The sequence below is a fragment of the Dinoponera quadriceps genome, unplaced genomic scaffold (genome assembly GCF_001313825.1).
Source record: "Dinoponera quadriceps isolate SergipeBrazil2010 unplaced genomic scaffold, ASM131382v1 scaffold1070, whole genome shotgun sequence".
Taxonomy (NCBI): domain Eukaryota; kingdom Metazoa; phylum Arthropoda; class Insecta; order Hymenoptera; family Formicidae; genus Dinoponera; species Dinoponera quadriceps.
In genome coordinates, this window is record NW_014555341.1 from 1,074,124 (window position 1) to 1,087,609 (window position 13,486).

A 13,486-nucleotide genomic window follows, 5' to 3' on the forward strand; every position below is an offset into this window, starting at 1 on the left:
TGAAAAATGAACTACGCAGCGAACGCGTAAATAATTCACTGGTGAAATTATTCGCTGATAGTTGTATAAAATCCTGTCACGACGTTTGTGTCGGTCTGATGCTTGCTGTATCACGTGACCTAATAGGATTATCGAATTGCGCGAGCAATGAAATTTTCAATCGACTACAATTACCTTGAATATTTTAGGTGGTTAATGGAACAGACGCTGATCACGTTCGTGGAATTAAGTAGTGCGAATTTATATCAGTCGAATCGTAGCAAAAGTGACGGACCAAACTCGTTAAGTGCATTCCGTGATTGTTCAAGTGGAGTGGCTTGTGAACGTAATAGAATCTTAATGGGTATCAGGGGCCGGTAAAAATGGCGTCGTTGTAAATTGATGGTCTTCTACTTCTCTCTTCGTTACAAAATGTTGCAAGTATATTTATCCATAGTTCGAATAATCATCAATTATCGAAGCAACCGGAATTAAAACTTCCAGTTGCTATTAAAACATCTTGTCACCAATATAGATAGGAGCCCTGAAGCGTGGCAATATGTATTATTCATTATCACCAAAGTATATGATGTGATGTATAAGATATTTTTATTTTCTGCCGTTGCTGTGTGATTTATTGATGCTGTGTGCTTACGTATACATTTTCGGCGATGTGGGTCAGACAATTTTAGGGAGTGGCATTGAGTTCTTCGTAATCGTTCCACGTTCCTTCGTAAGCAAATTTGGCCGGGTCAATTGTAGAACAGGTCGGATTGAGGAGCAGTTCGATTCCGTATGACGATTTTTATTGCTTATTTTTAGGATATTATATAACGCTTTTCAATATAAGAACAAGGTACGATTAAGGCCTATTAATTAAGGAATTAATATCGCGTTAAATTCCGTTATTTATCCGCGTGTGTCGTTTCACGATTGATTCTTTACAAAATACTTCTTTACAGTCGACGCAAATTAGATGCTAGGTCATCATCTGTTATACTGAGGATTTGATAAGAGAGGAACTTTTGAGAGAGAATCGGGGACTTGATAAGAGAGGAACTTTTGAGAGAGAATCGAATTTTATTATTATTTTATTATTATTCGCCATGAGCCCGGAATACACCGTAGCTTGCTACTGTGAGACGATGCTGCTCGTTCGAGAATAGATCAGGACTTGTGCTTGGATGGCTTGCAAACGAAAGCGAAAAAAGCCTGAGACGCGACAAATCTGAGGGAAGCTCTGGGGAGCCCCACGCCACTGCGCCATTCAACATGGCGTAGCGGCGCGAACTTCGAACGTCAGTGCAATATAAACGTGTATTCCGACGAGAATCTCGCACTTGAGGAACAACCATGAGGTAGCGTGTGCTAAGCGAGAGCTTAGAGCACCAGCCGGATAAACTTCGTATCCGAATCGGGACGTAGGCGGATAAGGACCATCAGAAGAACGGCCTTGGCGTTCATGCTGGCGAGTCCCGGCGATGATTGGATACAGTCAACACAATTCCGGCTATAACAAGCTATTCACCCAGGTACATCGGAAATCCATAGATCCTTCCGTTCCTCTTTCTATGCTACAAACAAGCGCGGGAAAAAGTGTCGGCGAATTTCAATATTTTTCTATAAATTCGCATCGGAGCTTATGTTGACTCGGTTCTGTTTACTTCACTAACTGGAGAATTTCAAGCGACAGATCCATGCTGTATTTTCTGTTGATCATTTTGCGTCTCGCGCTTCCTCTATTTTTACACTTTGTTTATCCTTTTCTTTCTCCTTCAACGTCACTCGTCGCCTTTCGCAAGGCTGTGATAAAAAAAAGGCAAATTTACGTTCATACAACAAGAAAACAACAACACCTTTCCGTCCTTTTATTTTCCTCGTTGAGGAACGACTGTAATTAAACTTCGCCATCAAGGGACTCTCCATGCGGCGAGGACGGGACCCGTATAAAAATAACTGACTATCGTGACCGCACTTTGAGCAAGGAGGCGCAAGGAAAAGTGCTCGCTCACGTCAAAGACTCGTTGCTTCCTAGACGTATAGGATATTCTGCAACGTTTAAGGCTCGCATTAAGCAGTGTGGCGTGAAGCTGAAGCGATCATCCGTGCAGTCGTTGCAACGCAGCGACGCTTTATGTCGACCGCTCGCTCGATCGAGGCTTTCCTTTTTTTTCGCTTGAAACCAAGCTTTACTCGGGCGATATGTTTTAATGGCCTTGGGGCTCTTTATCCTTGGTTCATTTTTCTCAGATCCGATGTTTCTTTCGATTGTCGTCGGCGAGATTCTACGTCGTAGTCTTTGTTTCGTACGTCGACCTTATTCGACACTCTTATATTAATTCGCAATTCATCTCGCCGATATAAATATAAATACAGCACAGAAAAAGTAATATATTTCATCGTGTAAAAATATCAATATATTAACTGTATTTGTTAAACGATATAAAAAATATAAGACGCGGTCAGAATCGTCGACACGTTTATTCGAACATTAAATTGGCATGTAACATCGAGTAGCAGTGCATGGCAATGTAATTAAAATCAATATGTCACATCCTTTCAAAAGATCATCAGGCAGATTATTCCAATTTGGCGAAGTCAATCTTCCACTTAGCGAAAGTCCTGCTATCATCTCACAGAGCACAGGAATCTTAGGCCACGCATGTATACACATTTACACACAGGGGTGAATACGCGCCGTCACGAGGTGGTAACTAAAGGCCGTTGGCATGGCTACGACCTGTTACGACCGAGCAAATTCGTTTCTCGAAAAGCTCCTTTGATGTGAGGGAATGTGCCGGTAGGTTCTGTCGAAGCGATCTCTCGGCCATTTTATAGTTTCTTATTGGTGTAAATCGCGCATAGTGCAATTGTAAATAAACGAACGATCGAAAAAACAATACAATCACATTGCAGAGTGAAGAAACATGCGGTCAATGTGACTACGTAGCAGAAGAATTTTCATTTCAGACATAACTGAGCCGAAAAATAAAAAGAAATGTCTATTTCCCTCCCTATATTGGTCTCTCACGTTCTTCGGACAAGTTCTGCTTGAGATGTCACGCGGTTCAGGCGACAGAAAATCCTTCCGAGTGAAAATATTAATTTATTTCTTATCATCATTATTTCTAATCTAAAACAGTGATATTCCTGTATTACACTTGATAGGAGAATAATTACGCGATTTGTATGAAAACATTACTTCCATAATTTAACAAAACATATTACGAATCTACGATCTACGAATCTACGAAATAATCGGTCGGAAAATCGCTGCCATTTTATCGGCGTATATCGTCGCACTTCACACGTCAGCCACAATTCCGTACTATCCATATCAGACATGCGTAGATCTTTTTTCTTATTTCAATTTATTTTAATTTTCAAGAAACTAATTAACCTTTATCCAACCGATTTCTTTTGTACCAAGGGGATCCTCGTCGATGCTCGTAGAGTGTAAAAGACGTCATGAACTACGTCGTAGAGTATCTTATCACTCACGGTCTTACGAACAAAGTCGCATTTTGCATCACATGATAACACTGAGCGCGCAAGTAACGTTTAAATATACTGTTTTTCAAAGAGTGGAACTCTTCTGGAAATACTCAACATTTTGAGATATTAAGCATTCACAGTTGATGCGTCAATGTTGACATTTTTTTACATGGCTGTGCTCTAAGTGGCATTTAAAGAATTCCAGTTGAATCACACAATCAGGATATCACCGTTGCTAAGCGGGATATATATTGTGTGGAACGCCTCATTGAAAAGTCACGTCATCCGCTTGAAATACCGCGTATGTATATGCTACAGTAGTGATAAATCGATATTTGAAATTTCTTGGGACTGTTCTACACACGATAATGTCTAAGTCTCGACGGGAAACTTTCAATGTCACGCGTCAATAGGTAATAATATTTAGAGAAGTTCGTACGAACCGCGCGAGGGGAGTAATCATAATAATTTGCAGCGAAGGAGAACGTTTCGCACCACAGAAGTTGTATGGAAAAGTTACTTAGCTGATATCGCCATATACGATTAATAAGGAATAATTGGCGAACGTTTCCTACATCTTAAAGCTTCTTGGAAATGTGCGCGACATTTCGCGATGAAATCTAATAAACGACCTGTCTGATTCCAGGGCTCGGCGGACTCGAACTACTCGCAGCCGAGCTCGGATCTCTCGCTGGACGAGGAGAAGGAAAGCTTGAGACGCGAAAAGGAGAAGCAGGCCCTCAATCAACTCGAAAAAGCCAGGGTGAGTGATTGATCCTCCCTGCGCTGCAGCGTGCTAAGCGTGCACGGGCGCGCACTGTTTCCTTTTCGCGCGCCCGTTGATCGTCCTTTATCGATCGAACGGACGTCTCATCATCGTCGTCGTATTTCATTGTCGCGTCATAAACACCGTGGATTTGCATGAGAGGCAACGGGGTCGGATGCGTCTGCGACGGAACGTAACGTCGGGATAGGAAGCGAAGGGAGGAAAAAATAGGACAGGGCTCGGCGCAGTGTCAATCAGACGCTTCGCGTAACTTCTCCTCACGCCCGCTCCTCCCTTGAGCGGTGAAGATAAATCTGCGGTAAAGTACGACCCGGCCCAAGATTTACATGAGCACTGCTGCTTTCAATGTTTAAACGCGGCGGTAATGCCGACGCTTTCGTATCGAGAATTATCTCCCGAGAAGAATGCGCGCGTGGCTTTTTTAGAAATACCTCAAAGCAGTTGTATCGTAAAATGCCGTATTTTTAGTGGCGCACACACATCAAGGGGGCCGCTTGTAAATTTAGTATTTGTCAAACAAAATTACTTCTTGTACGTGTTCCTGTACATTTATTTCACTACTTAAATAATAAATATTAATTTGAAGTAAATTTGAGGTAGACATATGTACACAACGTTACAAATATGGAAATATTATTACTTTTTATTTTTTATCTTTTTATTGACGCTATTTTTATGCATTAGTTGATTTAATAAAGATGCATAGATAATAGAAAGAGGTATATAAGTGTTGAAATACGTGCACATGTATATGTAAACATATACTGTGATATTAAGGGTTGATATAGAGGTATTAATATAATATAAAACATCATAAAAATTTCAAAATTATTGACCATTTTGTTTTGAAAATATAGCCATAGGAAATTTACAATTTATAGCGGTACCCGATATATATATATATAAACATAAAATTAAAATATTTATATATTACTTTCTATCATGTGTGCACATCTATTAGCTAAACCGATGTATAAATGAAGCATTAATAAGAAAAATAAAAAAGAAATAATATCTCTGTGTTTGTAATATTGCAGGTATATTTCTCTTAATTTCGCATAAAATTAACTAAACTAGCTAAGTAAGTTAAATAAATCCAAATCAGCTAAATAAAGTTATAGAAAAGTGTTTCTTTTCAATAAATAATAAATATACGTAAGGGGATTTTATATGCAAATTACTTCACATCGCTACTAAAAATCCGACTTTACGATACATTTGCTTTAATTAACCGCGAGAGTTTCATTTATATATCGATAAAAATCTAAATTCTCATTTTTACTTTTTACCACGTGTTGCGAGGTAGCATTATATCGGAATAAAACTGACGGTCTTTAAATTTACATTGAAAATTTACAGAGGAAACAAAATTTATGATAATACTTTTCGAGTAAAATAGTTTTCTCGTAATATATCGGCGTGTATTAATTTGAAAGAGTATCTATTGCAACGAGAGAAAGAGAGAGAGAGAGAGAGATTCAGCCGCGATTACCTATCCGCGGCAAGAAAGCACGAGTCATGATTATCAACTTCCATGACAATCGCGGTGTCGTCGCGTACCAGCGTGTTTAGTTACGTCTCATCGCCCCTTCGTCCGTGTTATCGACTTTTCTATCGGGTCACGGTGCAGTCCCTATATCGCAATGTGTACACAAACACGGATAACTATATCGCGTGTGTGAAGTGGAAAATAAAAGCCGGCCGCTGATGACAAGCTTCACGGCCGATCGACACATTGTCAGCTATGCGTGGACGCATTGCCAGTGACAACATCATCGCTTTAATAAAGAATAAAAGACTATTGCGCGGGAACGTGACGCGAAGCTCTTCATTTTTATTGCGGCGAGCTGTCCCTCGAAGGTCGTCTCCCGCCAATCAATATCCGTTCACTGCTAAGTCGAAGAAGACTCGAGCGATCGGATCCTTGTATTTGACGTTTGTGCAATTTCATACTTCACTCGCACCTGCCACTCGATCTTGCGCCTGTGTCCGTTACGTATCGCGAGAAGAGATCTCCGCGAATCATTCCATTAATTTGATCTTGATAATCGTTATAAAACAAAAAAAACACGTGTATTATATTTTAATGCGCAATATCTTACTATAACGTCGAAATAAATAAAAAATAAAATTAGTTTAAAAAATAATAAGATAATATAAAATATAATAAAAGTAAATATTAATATAGTATTTGTGTTTGTATAGCATATGTACTGTTTGTTATGTTGAAACTTACTAGCGAAATTTATTTTTAATAAGGCAATATCCAAAAAACATGTGTGTGAGTGCTTAAAGTAGTTGTAGCATAAAATGAATATTTTAGAAATTCGTTGAAACTTACATAATATATATATATATAAAAATGATATTAAATAAAATTATATACAAATTTTAGAATTATTGACAATTTGTTTTGAAAATACAACAGTGTAAAGTTCATAACTTATAGTAACACTCGAAATACATATATATACATTGCACGCCACAACCATCTTTAAGCGGGTAAACGATTTTTTCTGATTGTTCACGGAAAATCATAAGCTCAATCTACGTTTCAGACGAAGCCGGTAGCGTTTGCAGTGCGAACCAACGTGAGCTATGACGGATCCGTCGACGATGATTCACCCGTCCACGGCTCGGCCGTCAGCTTTGACGTTCGCGATTTTCTTCACATCAAGGTACGGGCGCACGTTCACTCCGTCTTATGAATGTCCCTCCTGTCGCGCGTTTTATGACTTCCGTTCGCTTACGAATTGCACCTCGTTTACAGGAAAAGTACGACAACAACTGGTGGATCGGCAGGCTCGTGAAAGAGAATTGCGACGTGGGTTTCATCCCGTCACCGGTGAAGCTGGAGGCTTTAAGGTTGCAGGCGAACGCCGCGCGTGGCTCGAAGGGTCTCTACTTGGCACGAGGGTCTTCAGGGAACCTTGAGAGTGGTATGCCCTCACGTGGTTCCACACCACCTACGCCAGGTATCCTAGCACGTCCTTCTTTCTTTCCCCCAAAACTTACGGTGTACCCAACCTGGTGTACCTGATCGGGAACTCTATCAGCTTGACCCTCGTCGATCCTCGACAGTGAATTACAGGCGGACGGATCGTTGTTACAGGCCGGTTTTAAAAATCAAAAACGATGTGACGCGAATAACTTTTGCTTTTGAGATCCTAAGTATCCTACTACTTCAGTCTCACAAATACCAGCTTCCATCGCTTGTATCGTCCCGAGATATATTCTAGATCGAGAGCAACCCCTGTGTGGTCCGCAAGTTGATGTAACCACCTGAACGGGTGGGATTACAACGTTAAATAACACGTTCAGGAATGAACGTCGATGCGATGATAATCTGTCAAAACGTTAAAATCAACGCGAAAATCGAAGTTCCTTTTCCTATGGTTGTTTGCGGCTCACACGGAGATCTTCATGAGCGACTCCATTTCTGCTCTCACGCGAAGAAAATTGCTCACTACTGCACCTGCTTCCTCATACATGCTCTACTTATACTTTCTATTTCATTGCTAAAGTCATCAAGGTAAGTCACCGTATTCGTGCTGCTCATCAACGCACGTGCAACATTCGATTCTGTCATAACTGAACCTCAATAGTCGCTGCCACAGGCGGACTCAAGCATAAATTACCGAATTACTACATCTAGGCTGTATCATCAGTTTTGAGTGCTGCTTAATAGCTTCATTGAGAGAAAGAAGGACTCGTCGGTTACTCCGGACACGAGCAAAATGTTTGAGTAATGTTGAACGTATTCTTTTGACAGGTGACGACAGCGACAGCGTCGGGAACGTGCGACCCGGCAAGGCGACCCTGACGACACCACCTGCGAAGGAGAAGCGGAAGAACTTCTTCAAAAAGCCGGTAAACGCTCGGCGAGTTACGGTGTCGCGAATATCTAATGCACCATGCACATCTTACTCTTCTGATTCGTCGGCTTTTATTCTACACTTGGATCGAGTTGCGCACGTGGAACTAGCGTGACGTTTAACGCGGTATATTGTGCATAAAAAAACAACGGGAATCATTATCTGGATGTCAAATTGATAAAACTTGGGAAGTGCATATCTTTACGGCCTCTTTAAGTCGATGTTGATTATTGCTGAAGATAACTCGCATCTACTCCTCTTCTTACGAAGAAGACTCTTTTCCTTAAGAAGGAAACGTTGCTTGGTGAATGCGTGATTACTCATTTCTACTCACGCTAGTCTAGCGTGCAGACGATCCTCGTTTAGCTATGGGCTAAAACGACCTTGCGACTTCAGGCTTCGTCCATATCGAAGTAATTTATTTCTGGCGACGGAGGGGAGAGAGGATTTTATAATATCTCGAAAAAATCGTCGCGCAGAATGAGAAGTTGAATCTTAGTGGCGCGGAAATATGCGAAGATAACGTTGTACGATGCCAAGAATTTCGTCTTCGGCTGAACACGCGTATGGACGCTGCCTAAGAAGCTAAATTTACCAGTCGACGCTAAAAGATATCATGGTCCTCCTGAACACATTTAGAATTATTTTTGTAAATGTGCATGTGTATGTAGATGTGTGTTCGCGATTATTATTAAAGTCCACGCACGTGCTGTCTTAAAAACATTATTCCGAGCGCCGACGCGCGCCTCGGAGCGCGTGATTAATCTTTTTATTCGAGTGAAATACGCCATGATGGAACTTCTAGATGTAAACTCTGTGTTTGACAACCTGTGGCTTGCAAGCTCCGTGAGCCGGAGGCCGATGCAGATCAATTTTGTTAAAATAAGTCTGTTATATTCAAAGGAGAGATTTCTTTCAGACAAAAATACACAAAATGTGAGACCACCTCTCGAGAGACTTCCGTTATTTTCTCTCGCACTCCGACGGCAAAGATAATAGCGCTTGCTTCGTAACATGTATGATTTCTTTACATTTAGATTACTTTTGATTTAAAGTCTCACTGGGCCATGTTACTGTCGATTGAAGTTTCTGTTATTGCCAAATGCCTTTTACGAGTCATCCCCATAACAGGACCAACATATGTGATCACATGGTGCCAGTATATGTAATGTTGAATGTGGGACGATTTCCGGCAATGACTGGTAAATATTGTCGCGCATTAACACATCCGTCGATCGATCTATTCGCCTCCCCGTCACCACCGCCATTCGGCATCCGTCCAGCGATCATCTTTATCGGGCGGCGCGCATCGTCGGGAGGATCGTTCATCGTCGTCATACAGTAGAATCTAGAACCGAGACGATTAGCTCATAGGAGGTTGTTAACACCTTAGCTCGATATCGATAGTTACTAACAAAGCTGCTTGGCCAAAGTACCTTCGGTACTCCAAGAGAATCGCACATGGGCTCGTTCGTTCGTTCGTGCGGGGAAGGACTTTGGCCGTGCAGGAGGTCGCATGTGTCAAGTCGACGTGGCCATTAACTGATTTCAATGTTTCAATGTTGCATACCGTGCTCACGCAGTCCTACGTAAGTGAGACTATCCTGGGACTGATCCCGGCGAACGGGGCTCGTCTCGATTGGTCGGACTGACCGTTCGCTCAATTTTTTCAGGAGACGACAGCTCCCTACGACGTGGTACCTTCCATGAGGCCAGTGGTGTTGGTCGGGCCGTCGCTCAAGGGCTACCAGGTGACGGACATGATGCAGAAAGCGCTCTTCGATTTTCTCAAACATCGTTTCGAAGGCAGGTCGGTCGACCCTTTGAGACCATCGATTCTATTGTTTCTAAGTAGGCTGCTCCTCCTTTGGGACCAGCGAGAGAAGGAACCGGGCGTCTCTTCGTCTCATTTCGTTCAAATCTTCTTATTGTTTGTGTGTAACTAGATACCTAGTTCGGTTTATTATACGCGCTACTGCTACAATATGTTGCGCACAGTGAGCGCGCCGTGTATCAAGTTTTGTCAAATACCGTGAAGTTATTTAATATACAACACTTGTGTGCGTTTATACTTTCCGTTACTGTGGTGTGTTTCAGAAGAGTTTGTAGTTTAGTAACGCTCACTTATATACTTCTGTAACACCTTGCGAATTTTATTGCATACAAATAATCGATCGTTACAGGATTATAATCACGAGGGTAATGGCGGATATTTCGTTAGCGAAGAGATCGCTGCTGAACAATCCAACGAAAAGAGCGCTCATGGATCATCGGACCAACAAGAACAGTTGTTTAGCGGAAGTTCAGCAGGAGATCGAGAGGATTTTCGAGCTTGCCAGGACTCTTCAGGTTTGTGGGAAAAATTCCTTAGAACGATGTTTCGAGAACCATTCATTTCGGTCGTCCGACTCGCGTCTATTAACTTTGATATGGTGTAAACGAACTGTCCTTAAGCCTAATTAAACCAATTCCAGTTAGTTGTTCTCGACTGCGACACCATAAATCACCCGTCGCAGCTGGCGAAGACCAGCCTGGCGCCCACGATCGTCTACTTGAAAATTTCCTCGCCGAAAGTCCTGCAAAGGCTGATCAAGACCCGAGGAAAATCGCAGATACGTCACCTGAGTGTACAAATGGTGGCCGCGGAGAAGCTGTCACAATGTCCGCCGGAGATGTTCGATGTCATCCTGGACGAGAATCAGCTGGAGGAAGCATGCGAACACGTAGCCGAGTACCTGGAAGCTTATTGGAGAGCCACGCATCCGCCAGACATCTCCACGGTGCCACGTGCCGTGCCAGCACCTGATGCACCTGTAGATACGTTAACGCAACGCGTGCCATCAGGTATGACGATTAACACGATCAGTTAGACGCCATTGATTAACTCCGTATAAATTATTTCGGAAATTCCTCGATTCGCAAATATTCCCTATACTTGAATAACTAAGACAATTGATTTTTACGTGCAAGTTAATTTACAACATTGTCGTCGTGATATATTAGCGTCTTTGTGCGACCTACTTGCAATATTTGCGCATCAATGACACGACATTAGATTCGGAGATTTACAAATCGGTCAAGGGCCGTATCCGTTTGTCGTAAGCAATAACGGATTTTGAGTCAGTGGGAGATTTTGAACAGCACCGGTGTAAAATATCGATACTGACGAGCCAATACTTCGGTCGGTCGCAATGGCCTTGTGCGGAGATTATCGTCGAGGAAAGCGGAGGGCAATGTAGAAACGAGTGCGAGACGATATATTGTTCTTGGCAACGATACCATCTGGCAAAACGTAAATTGACGCGTAATACGTGGACTGACGTCTTTGGCATCGCCGACCGGAAGTCGGTCTCATCTATAAACGAGTGTGACAATACCTGAGACAAAGTACAGACCGAAATACTGGTTTCGAAGAAACGACTGTCGAGTTTTGAAGCGCGATGAGAGTATTTTGGAAAAATTCTCTAAGATCCGTGTTATTAATCGTTAGCACTCTCAGACATCCTCTTCTCGGACGCTCCCCCCCCCCCTTTCCCTCTTCCTCCGAAACGTCCTCTTTTGATGTCGTAACCCCGCTCGCGCTTCTTAACCCACTCAAAAGTTTAACGAACCCCAATTTTGTCACTAACACTCGACACTTTCTTCTTGTTCTCTCAGGTGCCCATCACGAGAGTTACTACGGTCACGAGCCAAGAGGTAACCCAACCTTTTCCTTCGAGCACATCTCTGTATACACTCCGTACTCTTTGTCTTTACCTTCATCCAGCGAAGTACATCACTAGAGATGGTTGCACGTTGACGTTGCACGCATCCACTTTTGAAGTAGAAACCTATATATATCCTCGAAGACTCGCCCTAATAACATGCATCTGCATTCTGAATTAGCTATTGCATCTTGAGGTCTATGGCAGCTCTATTACGATCTCTATATTGATATTATATAAATTATTTTCCATGTGTTACATACTCTAGAATCTATTATCTCTTTGAAATCTTCCTTATTTATTTACTTTATATCTATTATATTTAATGTTGTTTTTTTTCATTTTTTTAACACTTCACTTTATGAAGCGTAACTTTGTCATGCTTTTCGATGTTATTTGTAATCTTTAATTGACGTAGAATTATGCATTATTATACGTTTCGCAGGATCTGTCGATATTACTGAGCGGTCTTCGAATCTTACATTTTACATATCATTTACTCACTCAAGACGACACTGACGACTAAAGCTGCTTTTACAATTAACATGTGTCCGTCCGTCCGTCATCGAATCGATATCATTTTATCCTGACGTTGTATTTCTTTTCAGCGGCAATGTACGGATCAAACGTAGGGGTCGAAACGAACATGTATCCAGTGCAGTGAGACCGAGGCGCGTTTATTCTCCCCTGTTAGTGCGGATAATTCTACGTTTCGTTTTTATTTGTGCAATCGCTCTCCCCCCGATTCTTTTCGTGCAGCCACGAAAAGATCTCCCTTCGTATTTGATATATGTTAAATAATCATTAAACATGTTTCTCGTATTTAATCGCAACTTACTTCGTGCACGCTGCGCTGTCTATTAGCACAGTCACAAGTATTTCTTGTTTATAAATTTCAACTAAAGTGTTGAACAAGCGAATCCTCAAGTATAATGACACCTTAATTATTGAAGAAATCATACTTTTCTCAATTTCTCAAGATTTGAAAATTCGCAAGCGTGGAATTTAATATATTCGACTAAATATTCGTCTAAAGATGCTTTTCTGCAAAAATTAGAATATACTGATTCTTTCGAATATTAAGCATCAATTCAATTTCGAATTTTACAAAAATCGTGAACCCTCGAGACAAAAATTTGTCAAGATCCACGCACGCTTTCAAGCTACGCCAAACTAACGCTAAAGCTGTTACGCGTTCACGCGAGGCAGAGAGCCAATGATGAATTCCGTTCGATTTCACACTCTTAATTCGCCCCCTTTGCAAGTACTCGTAATTATCGCGAGTTTTTTATGTTCTCTAAGTCACGTTGCGATTTCCGTCTCGTCTTGCGAAAGAATTCGCGAAAGGCATTTTACTCGCGGGGGTGCCGCAAAGAGCAGATATCATCGGCCCCTGTTGTCGTCAACAACGAGCTCTGACTCCGATGTTCTCTTTGTTTACGTGTAAAAGTGGAGGCGGTGGCTGCCACGGGAGTCATCCGAAAAGAGGGCCAGTACGACTATGGTCGCGGTGACGAGACCAAGACGAAACAATCGAGTTAAGAAGGCCCGAGAACGGGACATACCTGTCGTTGTGCGGCCGCTTCTACTTCCTCCTTCATCGCGGATGCGATTTTACAGCGTAGACCGGCCGAATTGTACGCTTC

General features: G+C 41.9%; 1 protein-coding gene across 17 annotated transcripts in view; it reads left to right on the top strand.

Moving 5' to 3' along the window:
• The window catches only part of LOC106743884 (voltage-dependent L-type calcium channel subunit beta-2), a 94,192-nt gene that overhangs the window by 72,777 nt on the left and 7,929 nt on the right, over nt 1-13,486 (top strand). For 3 of the 17 annotated variants that reach the window (XM_014618128.1, XM_014618129.1, XM_014618130.1), the window contains exons 2-11: nt 942-1,511; nt 4,121-4,237; nt 6,820-6,939; nt 7,032-7,236; nt 8,034-8,131; nt 9,720-9,725; nt 9,810-9,946; nt 10,320-10,485; nt 10,611-10,980; nt 11,794-11,832. In XM_014618128.1, the coding sequence (XP_014473614.1) occupies nt 1,461-1,511; nt 4,121-4,237; nt 6,820-6,939; nt 7,032-7,236; nt 8,034-8,131; nt 9,720-9,725; nt 9,810-9,946; nt 10,320-10,485; nt 10,611-10,980; nt 11,794-11,832 (1,309 nt within the window). In that variant the 5' untranslated portion in view covers nt 942-1,460. Of the gene's footprint in view, nt 1-941; nt 1,512-4,120; nt 4,238-6,819; nt 6,940-7,031; nt 7,237-8,033; nt 8,132-9,719; nt 9,726-9,809; nt 9,947-10,319; nt 10,486-10,610; nt 10,981-11,793; nt 11,833-12,448; nt 12,530-13,486 lie in introns of all 17 variants that reach the window. The other 14 variants (XM_014618116.1, XM_014618124.1, XM_014618121.1 and 11 more) reach the window with 12 other exon arrangements.